This window comes from Acanthisitta chloris, unplaced genomic scaffold (genome assembly GCF_000695815.1).
Source record: "Acanthisitta chloris isolate BGI_N310 unplaced genomic scaffold, ASM69581v1 scaffold30789, whole genome shotgun sequence".
Taxonomy (NCBI): Eukaryota; Metazoa; Chordata; class Aves; order Passeriformes; family Acanthisittidae; genus Acanthisitta; species Acanthisitta chloris.
In genome coordinates, this window is record NW_008690277.1 from 21,229 (window position 1) to 36,181 (window position 14,953).

At 44.5% G+C, this 14,953-nt stretch overlaps 1 protein-coding gene across 1 annotated transcript; it reads right to left on the reverse strand.

The window, feature by feature from the left end:
* Positions 1-2,576: 2,576 nt before the first annotated feature.
* UGT2A2 (UDP glucuronosyltransferase 2 family, polypeptide A2) lies at positions 2,577-14,590 on the reverse strand. Its single transcript, XM_009081765.1, is given in 7 exon segments — positions 2,577-2,714; positions 2,716-2,874; positions 4,080-4,299; positions 4,880-4,967; positions 5,385-5,516; positions 6,773-6,921; positions 13,855-14,590. Coding segments are annotated over 7 exon segments (1,587 nt in total). The 3' UTR covers positions 2,577-2,611.
* Between the last annotated feature and the right edge of the window lie 363 nt (positions 14,591-14,953).

Here is a 14,953-nt window from a genome sequence, read left to right on the forward strand (position 1 = left end):
ATTTATGGAAAGGACTGCTGAAATAAAAAGTAATTGCTTTTTTGTTACTGCAGTGTAGTTGTCAACTTAGAATCCCTGCAGCTCATCGGAGTTATTAAGGCCCTTACATGTTCGGCTTAATCGTATGATCTTGAAGTTATTGAGCTTCAGCCACAATCATACCTGTCTCTCAGGGATGTGTTAATCCTGCAAGATCCAGACCCTCCCCATGTGTTCTTTGTTGTTGCGTTGCTCGTTACTTCTCTTAAATAGGAAATACATTAACCTAAATGATAGCAGTAAAACTGGAGAGGGGCGAAATGAAAAGTAAAGCTTGTAGTGAAAGTTGTTTGGTTTCTTCAGCAATTTCTTATTTTTCAAAACTAAGAGTAGCACTGCCTCGATGGACTTCTTCATAAACTTTGTTCTGTGTTCTTTCATGTGACAAGGCCAAAGCGTAGCATGTGCTTTAACGACCTCCAGCCCCACTGTGCCGAGTGCTGTAACTGTTCTTATAAATGGCAGCATAGGATTGGCCACAGTGTGGCAGTTGTGGAAACACGTGCTTATTTAGAACTGGCAATGATTTGGGCTCTGTATATTTTAGTCTACAATTACAGTAAACATCTACAAGTGTTAAGCAACAAGTTAGACCTCAAATATGCAGGTGTGTTGGGATTCTTTAAGCAGTGCATATGTTCGGGTTCCCCAAAACAGATTATTGTGCACAGAGAGGTGTGCCTGCCAGCTGTGGGATTAGACCAGTCTGTCAGATTCAGTATACATACTGTGTCTGGTTGGAGAAACACATCCCAGACCACCTACATACTCTGATATGGATAAGGCTCAATGAGGCCTTGAGCAACTTGGTCTGGTGGGGAGGGGCTCCTGTCCATGGCTGGGGGTGTGGGACTAGATGGTATCTAAGGTCCATTCCAACCCCTAAAATCCTGTGATATCTTTCTCTGCTTTGTATGCAGATTCTCGAAAGAAGAGGGGTTTTTGGTTCATTTTCTTTTTTACTTTTTTAATTCAATACTAGATAAGCCAAACTTCTCTGAGGAAGTTACAGGAAAGGAGCACCTCCTTAAAGTGACTGCAGAACACTTTCTCTGTCCAACTTTGCCCAGCTATGGTGTTTCCAGTGTCATTTGTTAACCCTGTCTGACCAATCCCTGTGCAGTATACTAGGAGGCTTGCTGGCTTTGGCTCCTGAACTGACATCCCAGCAACTGGATGATGGGGCTGTTAGTGATGGAGCTTGGTGGAGCTGTGTCCCACCTCTCAGAATGCTTACACCAAACCCTTTCATATCTAGCACCTCAATGTCATACTGATCCACTTTCTGTTCACTATGCTTATTTCAATATGCATATTCCTGCATATGATCCCACTGTGTCCAGAGGAACAGAAATTGCCATGAGCTGTAGCAGTCTTGTTCTAACCCCTGTTTAGTTTGGAAGCAACTCACTTGAGCTTTTGTACATAACCATAGTATGAAGAGGTTTCAGCAGACATTGAAACAAGACAATGCTAATAACAAAGTTACTGTGGTGTAAGGAATTTTATTTTGTAAACAAAGAATCATGTTTTCTCAGCCTGTTCTGTTTGAAAACAATTCTGAAGCATCCAGAACACAGCAAGTATCAGTTAAAATTGAAGTAGCTTCTTTCTTAAGTAAGCTGGCACAGCAAGTGAAATAACCTTACCTAGAACTGGAGGCCTGAACTAGCAGCATTTTAGTAGACGCCTTTAACAACTGAAGTACTGCATTTACTAGTACTCTCACCTGACCCAAGAGCAGCATTATTTTCCCTCCAGCTGTTCAGGCAAGGAAAATGACTATTGCACTTTTCCCACATGGAATGTTATTTCTTTTCAAGTTCCCTCTCTAGAGGTTTTCATGCATTTATCAGTTAGCATGGCTCAGAGGCACTTGTGGGTTAAGATGGGGAAGTTCCTGACAGGTAGTTTTCACACCTCTGTAGTGTTGTGGTTAGAATGATGGCCTGTGCAGCAGGACTCCAAGCTGAATGGAAAAGAGACACATTTTCTGGGAACCATAAGACTCTAGTCTCCCCTCAGCCCCCAAGTAGTCAATGCATTTGCCACTTGCAGCTCCCAGTTTTCAAGGCAGTTGCCCTTCAGACAGGTGTGTTTTAGAAGCCTGTAAGCTTAACTTCACTGTCGAGTCTGGAGAGAGCTATTCTGACAGGACAGGCATTTTGGTTGTGAATCGTAATGTCTGGGTGCCATTAAAGGAGAGGACAGAGTTAAGGTGACTAGTTGCAGGCCCATAGTGCCACACAGGGGAAGGCTAAATTTATGAAATACACCAAAATTAATTTGAAAAGTTAGAGCAGGAATTACCATGCTAGGGACCATGTGTGATCAGCTAACACAGTCCCAAGGGATAAAGCAACTGTGATTCGATCTCATTTAGCCCAGAAGGAATTTGCTGGCTAAGCAAGCAGCTCTGCCCCACAATGTTTTTGAAGTGTGACCCAGTTCAGTAGGGTGCTTCATGATATGCCCAGCTTAAAGCATATCCTAATAATTTTAGTCACCAAAGAATGTACATAAATGCTGAATCAGCCTAGGAGAAGAAAAAGTGCTGATGGGAACAGGATGTCTATTCTTTCTTCTTCTTTGCAATCCTGCCACATCTTCTACAGCAACATAAGCAGCACTTGACAAGAATGAAGACAACAGTGGCTGCACAGGAAAAAAAAAAGGCAGTGGTACTGGTACCAGGTGAGATTGTGAGCAGCTGGTCTCAAGTGCTTTGCTCCTTTGTGACGCATGACAAATTCAATCCAGAAGACAGCTCTGTCCAGAGGCTTAACTGGCTGGTCATGGTGTATCTTGGATAACCTTAGAGCATTTTCCTTATAGCTGGGGAAACAAAAGAAACCAAGGAGCTTTCTCACTGATTCCTAAAACAACCCATTCAGCACCTGGCAGTCGTCTTGAGAAAGGTAGACACCCCTGCTTTTGCCTTCATCAGTCTTGTTTAAATATATTTGAAACTGGTCCAGTTTATTCCTGTATGCATGAAATTGGCTTAAAAATAGTAATAGAGAAAGGCAGTAATTTGCAAAGAAAAGTTACTCAAAATCATTCCAGATACTCCTTTCAAAAAAAAAGCAACATGGAAACATTTGCAGCATTTTCTGTTCCAGTGTAATACAGTGTGCTGGTTTTGGCTGGGGTGGAGTTAACTTTCTTCACAGTAGCTGGTAAGGGCTATGTTTGGGATTTGTGCTGGAAACAGCATTGTTAAAACAGGGATGCTTTCCTGACACTTAACAGTGTCAAGGCCTTTTCTGCCTCTCACACCACCCCACCAGCAAGGAGACTGGGAGTGCACAGGGAGTTGGGAGGGGACACAGCCAGGACAGCTGATCCCAGCTGACCCCAAGGGATATTCCATGTGGTGTCATGCTCAGTAATAAAACTAAGGGGAGGGTTAGCGAGGCTGCATGCACTGGATATGGTCCAGATTGTTCCAGATCACTTCCACCATGGCTAACTCCCTCAGATACTATATGCCTCCATCAGTGTTGGTCCATTTGCTTCAGGAATTTGCAAGTTTTTCCTTGAAGGAACACTTGTCCTTCACAGTTGACAGGAGTTGCTGCCAAAGACTGAGGACTCCTGCATTTTTTTCCAGTCCCTCTGTCAACGGCCTTGTCCTTAGCAATGGATCACAGCTGCCAGGCTTCCTTGCCCTCTGACTCCTGAGTGGTAGGTATGGTAACCTAAGGATATTGGTGAGTCAGGGGTAGGAGAATTAATTCTTGTGACTACAGAGAAGCCCTAATACAACTAGAATTGTCACCCAGAGCCTCCAGAGGATTTACACTAGCAGAGAACTGTGTCAAGAGCTCAAATTGATCATAAAACATGGTGTATGGACAATTAAATTACTGCTCTCTCTGAGAAATGCTGATTCTCAGAAACGAAGGATGGTTTTCATCTGAAACCCAAACTCCAGCTACTCTGCATTTTCTGTTCCCAAAAGAGCAAGCAGAACTTCTCATATCAGCAGTCCAGGATTTTAGTAACCTCAGCCTACTGTAAGGCAAGAACAAACTCACGTGGAATTGTTAATGACTGTGTTCAGGGCATCAACTAGGTCCTGTGTCGTCAGTGTGCTGAAATCCACCCGAACTGCAGCTCCCTTTGCCGTCAGGTGAGCAATGTTGTCGTGCTGGTCGGCAAACATGGGAATCCCAACCATGGGGATCCCGTGGTAGATGGCTTCATAGATCCCATTGGTCCCACCATGTGTAATAAAGGCCTTTGTCAAAGGATGACCTGGAACACGAAAGGAGAGGTGCATGTAGCAGCAGCTGTGGCAGACTGTGTTCACTGGGATGTGAGCACTGCAAACTACTGGGGCAAACACACTGCTGCAGAGAAGGGAGTACCCCTGCCCTCTGGATCAGCAGCAGAGCTTGCATGCTTGGCTTTCACACAGTCATACTTATTTTAATGCAGTGTGTGAATCAGCATGTCCCGCCAGACTACCCCAAAGTTACTTCAACCCTTCTGCTCTTGCACAGTTCTAGTTTTCACATGGTACCAGGTTCAGAACAGCTCACTGCTTCAGCCTTGCTTAAGGTAAGCATTTTGAAGAATGAGTCCTTGAAGATTAACTGCAGGGGCCGAATCCAACTCCAGGGTATATTAGCCCTTGCAGACAACTGCCACCAAGCTCTGTAAGTCAGAGGTTTTTAGGAAATAAATACTCCCAAGAGCACAGCTCTGCTGCTTAAGCTGTGAAAGTATAGCCACACGTGTTACATGCTTCTGTTGCCTGATAAGGCATTTTAGTGGAAAAACAGGAAACAGTTTTTCCAAGGGTACAATCCATCCTAGATAGAAGCGTTCTCACCAAGCAGGTCATTTTGGGGTATCCAGTCATAAATCCTGGTGTTGGAGCCCAGAGTTTCAGGTTTTTTCCCTTTGTACCGCCAGAGGACCTTGAGCAAAGGAAGAATAAGATAAACACGGTGCATATAGTGTATTATTGCATGTAATGTAGGGCTTTATCTCAAACCCACATACCTTTTCTCAGTAATTCAAATAGCTTTGGCTCCAGCTCAGCTCTTTGATTAGTTATTATCTGCTGATTATAAAAATCATATGGAGTGGGGTTTTTTTTGTATTTTGGCCTATGGCCACACCTCCACATAATTTGGTTCAGAGGTGAAACACCAGAACTCCCCATGAGGTAACTCAACAGTCTGCCTCTCTGAGAGCCCAGCTTCCCAGCTGTAGCACACCCAGCACAGATGCAGATAAATAAAACAGGCCAGTCCAACTGGAAAAGGCTCACCAAAGGCAACAGGAGTGACAAAAAGCAAAACAAGTTGTTATAGGCTTGGAAGGAAATTCACCTTTTGTGGAAGCTGGCTGAGGGCTTTGGCAATCACATTGCTTTTTTCATCACTTAGGTTGTAGACCATGGATCCGAGGGAGAATACCACAATGCCATGTTCCCCTGAGCTCTGAACAAATTCTTCCATTTCCTAGGAGAGGTAGAAAACATCCTAGGAGTAACTGTGTATTTCAGATTACATAGATGTCTGAGAACAGAGAGCATAACTTTTTTAGCTTATCAAGGAGATGACTGGTGTATGAGCACCTCTGCTGACAGAATGACATTACAAAGACAGACTTGGCCCTGTGCAAAACAGTTTCTCCCCAAGAAGGAGCAGAACAAGATGAGACAGGTGACAGATACTTTGTCTTTCTGAAGGCAAATCTAGCAGTTTCAGGACACATTTCTTTCAGAGCAGCACAAGTGGCAGGAATGGATCCTGGCACTGTCATGACACCCTCTGTAGCAGTCATAGGTCTGGATTTTCCTCGAACAAGTACTTTGCATTACATAGCTCTGCTGCAAACTATGGGGGGGTTTCAGCATCCTGATTACAGATTCATTGAGTTGCTGCCATCACTTTGCTAGCCAGACAGTTCTCTATTTATTGCAACACACCACAGTGTTCAAAAGATTTTCTACAAATCAGACCAATAGGTGTTCCTGTTCCTTTGTTTGAGTTAGTGTCATGTGAAATGGAGCAGCAGCATCCAAAAGAGAATGGTTATCCATTTCCCCTAGCCTCAACCCCTGCAATAGGAGAGTATGGAGAGAGTGAGAAGGTTTCTTTCAGTAGACAGTTTGCACTAAGAATGGCCTACATCTTTGGAGGCTCCTACAGGAATGAGCTTGTCATGTTGCCATCTTCAGTATCTGGGAGTTTCAAATTCCACCTGAATATTGCCATTCCCAGCAGAGTATAGGCTGGAGATGCTCAGTCTTTTATTGCCTTTAAGATGTCTTAAACAAAGGTACAATAGCAAAAGTGTTTATGACTCATCTCTTTCTGCAAGTCTTGACTCCATTTTAGCTAAAGAATTTGTCCTGTCACAGTGCTTTTTTGAATCAGATATTTCAGTGCTACTGTGGGCTGCAAGTCTGTATGTTAGAATTAAATCTTAGGCTTAACCAGTCTGAGGCAGCCCCTATTTTTCTTAAAACAGACACTGTATTCCCTCCTACTGGCATCAGCTATTCTATTTTAAGACAGCAGGCCATAAACCCAGCCCTCAGTTTGGACAGGTATGGACAGATATTAAATAGCTCCATGCTCCCCACCGGCAGCAGAGCATCCTCTTTAAGAATGAGCTTTCTCAGGACATGGCTTGCATGGCTGATCAGGGAGAGACAGTCTTTGTTCTGCTGTGTCACCAACCACCCAACAGCGGAGCAAAGTTGGGATACCTTTGGCAATGGCTTTGCAGGCTGGCAATGAAGTCCTCCAACAAACTCAAAGTTGGGCAGGAGAGGGCGTGGAAATTCGAAATCCCAGTACGTTCTGATTAACCATATCTCTGCTTTCCCCATCGTCTCACACAGGGTTGTGGGTCTTCCTGTGGACAAGGTACAAGAGGTTTACAACGTGCATGGGAGTGTCCTTGTTTGCTATAGATTGTGAAATAGGACCCTTACCTTCGTCTTTTGGCACTCCCAGTCAGTGTAGTCTATCAAACCATGCACAAATTCAAAACATTCACAAATCTAGACCTATTCCTTGCCCAGTCCTGTGTTCAGCCTTGGTAGGTGGCCACAAACAGGGCAACGCAATCTTTAAAAGGATTTTGAACCTTCAAGATTAACTTCGAGCAGTACAAGTGAGAAACATTTAGTATCTGTAATATAGATGTGCAATTCTTCTACTGCTGAAAGATTTCATTGCCTGTGCTTGTAATAAAAACACACTTTGGGGAAGAGAACAATCACAGAAAATAAATGAATCACAAAGTGATGATCACCTGTCAGGGAGGAGGAAAGTTTTTAAGCAAAGTTCTGTGGCATTTTTCAAATGGTGACTTGGTCAGTGGCTGCTCAGACAACAATAAAAGAGAGATATAGACATCCCTAGTTCTCTTGAGGACCAGGTCAACTGCTTCTGACACATATTGTGGAAAATTGGCCAAATCCTTAGATGCTTTGAATGTCATTTTATGCAAAGTCCAATGTATCTGGAAATCCATCTATAGAAAAAATTTAATGGTAATCTAATAATTTACAGTTTCCCATTTGGAAAAATATCTATTCTTAGGTATTGCAACTTGCAAGTTGTATTTGCAGTATTTTCTCCACAAAGCGAAACTGGGGAGTAAAAGGGTTAGAAGCACTGAGAAACGATTGTCCAAAGCCAGCCTAATGCAAACAGGAATCAAGCAAAATAAACAACAAGATAAAAATTAGCTGTAGGGCATCTTCTTACACTACTTGATCAGTGTAATAATCTACACCAGTAATTTATTTTTAATTTAAAGAGCAATGAGTCAGTTACAAAGTTGCTGAAGTGAAAATGAAGTCTGCATTACAAGTAGAGAGATATAAAGGTGTGTAATTAAGTCTTTATGGTGATATTAAAAAAAGTCCAGGGAGTAGGGACTAGTTTGCAGAACACAGAGGCGTTGTTGAGAAACGCAGGAGGAGATTGGACAGTAACTGCTTGCTGATTGCTTGTTATCTGCCTAAACATAGATATTCTGGACAAGATTCAAAGTCCATTGAACTAAAAGGTCTCTTTAATAGACTTCAACTCACACCTGAGTTGTACCACGTTGGAAAAATATTTTCAAGTATGTATGTAATTTAAGGCTACTATTTCAAATGCTGAATAGTGGATGCAAGGGAAAGGTGACAGTTCTTAGCATTTATTGTTGGAGAAGCTGAACTTGTGCTCAGCATCCTGCAGTATGCAGGGTTGCAAGATACTTCTGGATGATGCTTGTCCCATGAATGAAGGGTGATTTGTTTGCTTTGCTGTTGTCCAGAGACAGACAATGTTCCTACTTACAGTGGGGTTAACCTCATCCCTGTGTTGTCAATGGAGCTGTCTCCAGTGCCTTACACTAAATTAAGGAATGGTTTTGCCCTGCAGCCTGTTTCTTCTGCCATCTTAATTGTAGGAGTTGGTGTCATCCAGATGAGGAGGCAATAACTGTCCTCTGAAAGCACAGAGATGGACATACAGCTCACTGCAGGAATTCACCAGCAGTATCATCACTGACAGAACTGTGTGCTCTGCAGGTCCTCAAGAGGAACTAGAGCAAAACTGCACTTGTATCTGATAGGCTATACCAGACCTAAAAGGAAAGCACAGCCTCCATATGACCAAAACAGGATTACTGCCTCTGCTGGCCTTTGTGAAAGAGTATTTTGAGACAACAGCATTGAGGTTCCAAAACATTCAAAAGACACAACCTATACAAGAGAAGTAACTACTCAACAGCTGCCTTACCTAAGATATTACTGTAGTACCCATCCCATTCATCTCGCCAAAACTTCAAGAAAAACAAATCCATGTGGAAGTAAAAGAGTAAGTTCTGTAGTCTTTCCATAAAGGACATCTGGTCTGTCAGCCTCATTGTGCTAGCAGGCACATAAGAAGGTGGGGATGGGAGTCCACCACACAGCCGCTCTACCACATTCCCATCAGAGAAGCGGAAGCTGTAGACAAAAGGGATTTCTAGGATTTCTGCTACGAGCTCCCCACCTACAGCCAGGGGGTCAGCAACCAGAACATCAAAGTTGGCCTGTTGCAGTTTTGCTATCAGCTGAGGGTTCATCACCAAGGTGTCAATGGTCTGCTTTGACATATTGGTGAAGACCTCCAGGTCCTCTTTTATCCTCCACATGATCTCCCAGGGGAAGAGAGTAGAGATTTCATTAATCCAGAAATTGAGGAAGTCTTCCATGGCAGCATCCAGGGTCTTCTGGCTAAACGGGACTTGCAGGACCTCAAAGGTAAAGGGGGAGGAGGTATCTTGGTAGTTGATGAGCAGGTTGCTTGAGGGCACCAGCACAGTGACTTCATGACCCCGGAGAACGAGCTCTTGCAGCAACACTCTCACATTGATCCAGTGACTTGAATCAGTGGGCCAGACCACCACCTTCCCACAAAAGCCAGTGCTCCAGCAGCATGCACAGGCCCAGAGCAGCCAGAGGAACTTTGGCCCCATCATCTCAGTAATACATGGACAGCTCTGTTCTGACTGAACTGCAACAGTTCACTGCTTCACTGTGCAAACACTTCAGAGCCAACCAATAAAAGTGACACCCATTTGGTGACAAGATTGTCAAGTGTGGCAAGAGGGCATGTCATAACACAAAATGACACTCATGGGAGGACTGGGCAAGCAGCAAATCCCGTTCTGGAGTCTCCTGCAGAGCCACAGCTGATCTCAAAATGACCACAACTCCTATTTCTACTCACCACAAAGTGCATTTTGCAGCATGTGAGGACCAGAAGCCCTTTCCTTGTGTTGTGGTGTAATCTTGAGAGACAGCTAGGCACCACAGAGCCTCTCAATCCTCCACAATAGGAGGAGAAAAGGAAGGGCAAAAGTTGGAAAACTCATGGGTTGAGACAGAGAAAACTTAGCAAACAAAGCCACCCACCAAACCAAACAAGAAGAACAAAAAAAAACCCACAAAAAAACCAAAACCAATCAACCAACCAAAAACCACCAATAAAATAAAACCAAACAAACAAACCAACCCCCAACAAAACAACAAAAGCAAGTGATGGAGAAAGACCAGTTGCTCACCACCAGACAACCAATGCCCAGTGAGTCACTCAGAAGCAGCAGCCCTGGCAAACTTCTCCCTCCATATCTTTTATTTTGCTGAGCACAACATCACCTGTGGTCTGGGACATCCCTTGGGTGAGTTGAAGTCAGCTGTTCCAGCTATGTCCCCTCTCAGCTTCTCATGCACCCCCAGCCTCCGTGCTGATGGGGTGGTGTGAGAGGCAGAAAAGGCCTTGACATTGTGCAAGAACTGATCAGCAGTAGTTAAAGCAACCTTGTTGTTATCAACACTGTTTTCATCACAAATCCATCATGTAGCCCATGCAAGCTAACAAAACAGGTACTGCACATGGAGCCTTAAATGCTAAACCCATATTTAACAATAAAAAAGACACCACAAGATCCAAACAGCTCTGACGCTTACACAACAGATCACCAAACCATGCTTCTGCCAGCACAAGATTTTCTAGTCTCTGCCAAACACCAGAAGCAACACACACAGCTAGCTACTCTAATAGTAGGATATCTTAATAACTTAGCTCTCTCAGCAGGATTACACCTTACTAGTGAAATATAAATAAAAAACACTTTACAGTCTCATATCGAAATAATATCCACTTTCTCTGCCCACCAGCAATGCATATATGTTTGGCCTGTTTCCCTGGAAGCATTACTATAATCATTTAGAGCAAAACCAGGAAAATTATTATGCAACTGTTAGTAAAAAGAAAACAAACGCAACAAAACCCCTTTTAAATATCCTCTAATACTTCTTCTAGATGATTTTAGAAAAGCAAGGAACCCTGTCTCTGATGAGGGCCTTTTAGCACTGCAAATTGAGGCTCACCTGATCTCCCAGGCCTTTAAAGGACCAGAGGAGGCCATTAAGTCTCATTTTGAGACAAGCTAGTAAGCAAGAGGGGTTCTAGGGTTAAAAGCTAGTACTGTTGCATAGCTTTACAAAACTAGTACTAGTGTTTGGTGTATATATAGCATTATTTTGCTGTTCTTAGTGTTTGTCGTGGTTCACCTCCGAATATGACGGATGAGCTCTGTTTCAAGTGGCTTTAGCACTGTTTTACCTATCCTAGAAGTACTTAGCTGTACTAGTGTAGCAGGTCAGGATTAACAGGCAATGTTTGTACTTGCCTTGATTGTTTGACTTGACACAGTAATTTTGGAGTAAGGAGAGTGAATTTGGGAGTGTCTTGCTCCTGATTTGTGCCTTAACCTCTCAGGTCTCAGTATTTACTCTAGTGTGTACAGCAGATTTAATTTCTGGAAGAGAGAGCAGCCTTACCTAAAACATCACTGTAGTATTGATCCCAGCTTCCCCAGAGAACGTAATGATACACGATATCCTGCATAGTGTAGGTGATGATGTTTTTTAGCCTTTCCTGGAAGGACATCCTATCTGTTAGGCTGCTTAGGGCGGATGGTACATAGGAAGGAGGTGCTGGGAGTGTCCCACAGAGCCGCTCCAGCGTGTTGCCTATGGAGAACCGGATGGTGTACACAAAGGGGATACCCAGCTTCTCAGCAAATAGCTCCCCACTGGGTGACAGTGGGTCTGCCAAAAGGACATCGAAGGCAGATGCCCTCAGTCTCTCCAGCAGTGCCTCATTCTTCAAGACTTCATCACAAATGATTTTCGTTACGTTCTCCAGCTTGTGCACCTGTTGAACTATCTTGTAAACACTTTGCCAGACAGGTAGCACTCTCTCCTCATAAAACCAAAAATAGAACATTTCTTCCAGTAAGGCAGCCATCTCCATTTTGGTGATCGGCACCTCAATCACCTCAAACTGGAAGGGCGAAGGCTGTGTGGGGTCGATGATGAGAAAGCACGAAGGCAGCAGCACGGTCACCTGGTGACCCCGGACCACAAGTTCCTGTAGTATAGACTCCATGTTCAGCCAGTGGCTGTTGTCAGCTGGCCAGACCAACACCTTCCCTCCAGACCCCCAGCCCAACACCGCCAGCAGCCACAGCACTGCCACCTCCTTCCCTGCCATAGCCTGCCCTGGGTGGCAATGCCCCGTTGCCTTCCTTCACCGGGAGCAGCAGCGCTCCCAAACTGGGCTGGGCACATGCGTGACACTGCCTTGGTCCTGAGAGCAGGAAGCCAAGGTTGCTGGCACGAAATCCTGTCCTGGATAATAGCATGTTTTCCTGGGGGAAAACAAGGTGACTGGGACCAGGTGGCACCCTCTGGTGGTAAATACCTTGCTGAAACTGGAAGATGTGCTTCCCCTGGAGCAGCAAGGACAGCCGTCAGCCCTGGGGGTCTCAGTTCTGCGAGGATTGGGTCCTGTTGCTCATCCAGCCCTCCTAACTACAGTCTCTGTGTTATTTTTTTTTGTTAGGAAAGGTGACTTTTTCACTCTTCTGGCTCTTTGAAGCACAGCTGGGTACACAGCAAAGATGTTCATCGTGTGGACGCTCCTTTTGCTTTTAGAAAGCCACTGAGTATCCCTTTGCAGTGCACTTAAGGTGGTGACCCAGGGTTGTAGCAAAAACGTTGAATCTCGAAGTGGATGAAACTACACAGCAAATGGCTCAAGTATCAGACTGCCCTCATGTGAACTTGCCTCTTCCAGAGCATGCATTGCGGGAGACCAGAGCCGGGAGGTGATAAGGGTTTCTTATCTACCACTAATTGCCAATTATTCACTATACGTTGAACCAGAAAATCTGCAAAACAGATTCAGTTATGGTCAGCCTTCTGATGTGCAATTAAGAAATAATGTAAGTCCTCTTTACTGTGCTAAAAAACATTACTACAGGGTTTCCGGCCAGCTCTGTTACACAATGTTTTCCTAATGTTGTTGTGCAAGGCTTTTACTACAGTTTCCATGCTGCCTAGAGCATTCTTTCCAGGATGAAAATGAGGGTGATGAAAAGAGTTGGACTCTGAGGAGCCAAGCTGAGATACCTCATCTACTGTGCACATGACAACAGCTTGGTGTACCTGTGAAGTCCTGCAGCATTCAGGTATTTGCAGGCAATTGAACCCTGAGAGATTTGCAAGTAGTCTTTTTCAAGAGCTCAGTGCAAGGGTAGTAGAAATGGCATGTTGATCACATGTGATTAATCACAAACATATTTTTCTGCATACTCACTCAAAACAGCCCAGAAGAAAAGCCTGCAGAGAAAGACTCCTTGTTTTCACTGTTTGCTTGTGGGTGGAGGGTACACCTTAAATAAAACTTCTTTTGTGCAGAGAGTATTGTTTTTATATGACCAGTGACATAAATGAAGTCTCTGTTACAAAGCCACAATGCAGTTCAGGATTGCTGCTAAGGGTGGCAAGGCTGTCTTGTAATTCACCAGCTCCCTGGGCCTTGTTAGGTTACTCTGGATTAGAAAAGCAGCTCTGTTCCTGACTGCTTTCTGTGCAAGTGACCATTGGAGGGGGAAATGTGTAAGACAAGCTGCCTTGCTGAGGGTCCTATATGATATGGAAGCTGTATCAACCTCCACATTAAAATTAATTATGACAAAGTCAAATCCATCACTCGGGATGACCACTGATTCCTGTCTCAGTGCAATAGCATAGCAGTACAGGACCCTGACAGGAGAGTAGGTGCAACTGATGGACTCTGATGGCTCACTTCTTTTTCCATGTGGAATATAATGGCAAACTTCTTGCTGACTTCTCTCAACCCTTGACTTTGCAACCCTGACAGGTCCCTAGCTCTGCAAGTTATAAGGCTGGAGACTGTGTAATGAAAAGTGAAGTAGCAGAAAGCTTACCTAAGATCTTGCTGTAGTAGATATCCCAATGTCCCCAGTAGGTCCGGAAAACGTAGTCTTGCAGGTGGTAAGACACAAAGTTTTTTATCCTCTCACCAAAGGACATGTGGTCAGTGAGCTCAGACAGGGTAGCAGGCGTGTAGGATGCTGGGGTTGGGATCTTGCCACAGTGCCTTTCCAGAGTGAAGGCTGGGGAGAAACGTAGTGAGTAGACAAAGGGAATGTCCAGCTTGAGAGCCAGGAGTTCCCCACAGGGGGTTACCGGGTCTGACAGCACCATGTCATAGCCAGACCCCTGCAGACGGGCCATCATCTCTTGGTTAGCTAGCACTGCCTCACACATGAGCTTGTTCAGCTTCTGCCAGCCTACGGACAGTTTTCCCAGCTCCCTGTAAAACTGCCAGAAGGTAAAGATGGTTGGCCTGTTATTGAGCCAGAGTGCCACTATGCCATTAATCAGACTCTCAGGGAAGTCCTTCTTGTAGGGCACATTATAGATTTCAAACTCCTCAACAGTCTTAGCCTTGGGTGTAATGAAGAGGGTAGCATTGGACACCATGATAGTAATGCTGTGCCCACGGCGGATGAGCTCCTGGATAATCACATTCATGTTCAGCCAGTGGCTGCCTTCTGTTGGCCAGACCAACACCTTCCCACAGAATACAGGCCCTAGAAGAGCAACCTGAAAAAGGAACAGCTGGAGGTATTTCTTTGAGTTGGTGCTTTTTGTGGCCATGGCAGAATTAAGGGCTAGATAGCCTGCAAGTTTTCCCTTCCAGTTGGGAGTGCTGCACCTCTGTGTTGTATTAGATGACTCCTTAGTAGCACTCTTAGCAAAGGCAAGAGTTTGCTGTTGCACAGATGGTGTCCTTATTATCCACGTTTGGTCTCAGGTCTGAAAAGACAGAAAAAGATATTTGGTGATTCACTTTTCCCTTTCTGCCTTCTACCCTGTTAGTTTCCCCTTGAGGGAGCTCCTTTCCCCTGTTAGAAGGGTGGCAGCAATCCTCACTGCTGTCAAAGGAGCGAGTCCCTTGTATGCTGGCTCTGAGACTCAAACAAATCCCTTGCATTGTTTCCATGAACTAGCAATGCAAAA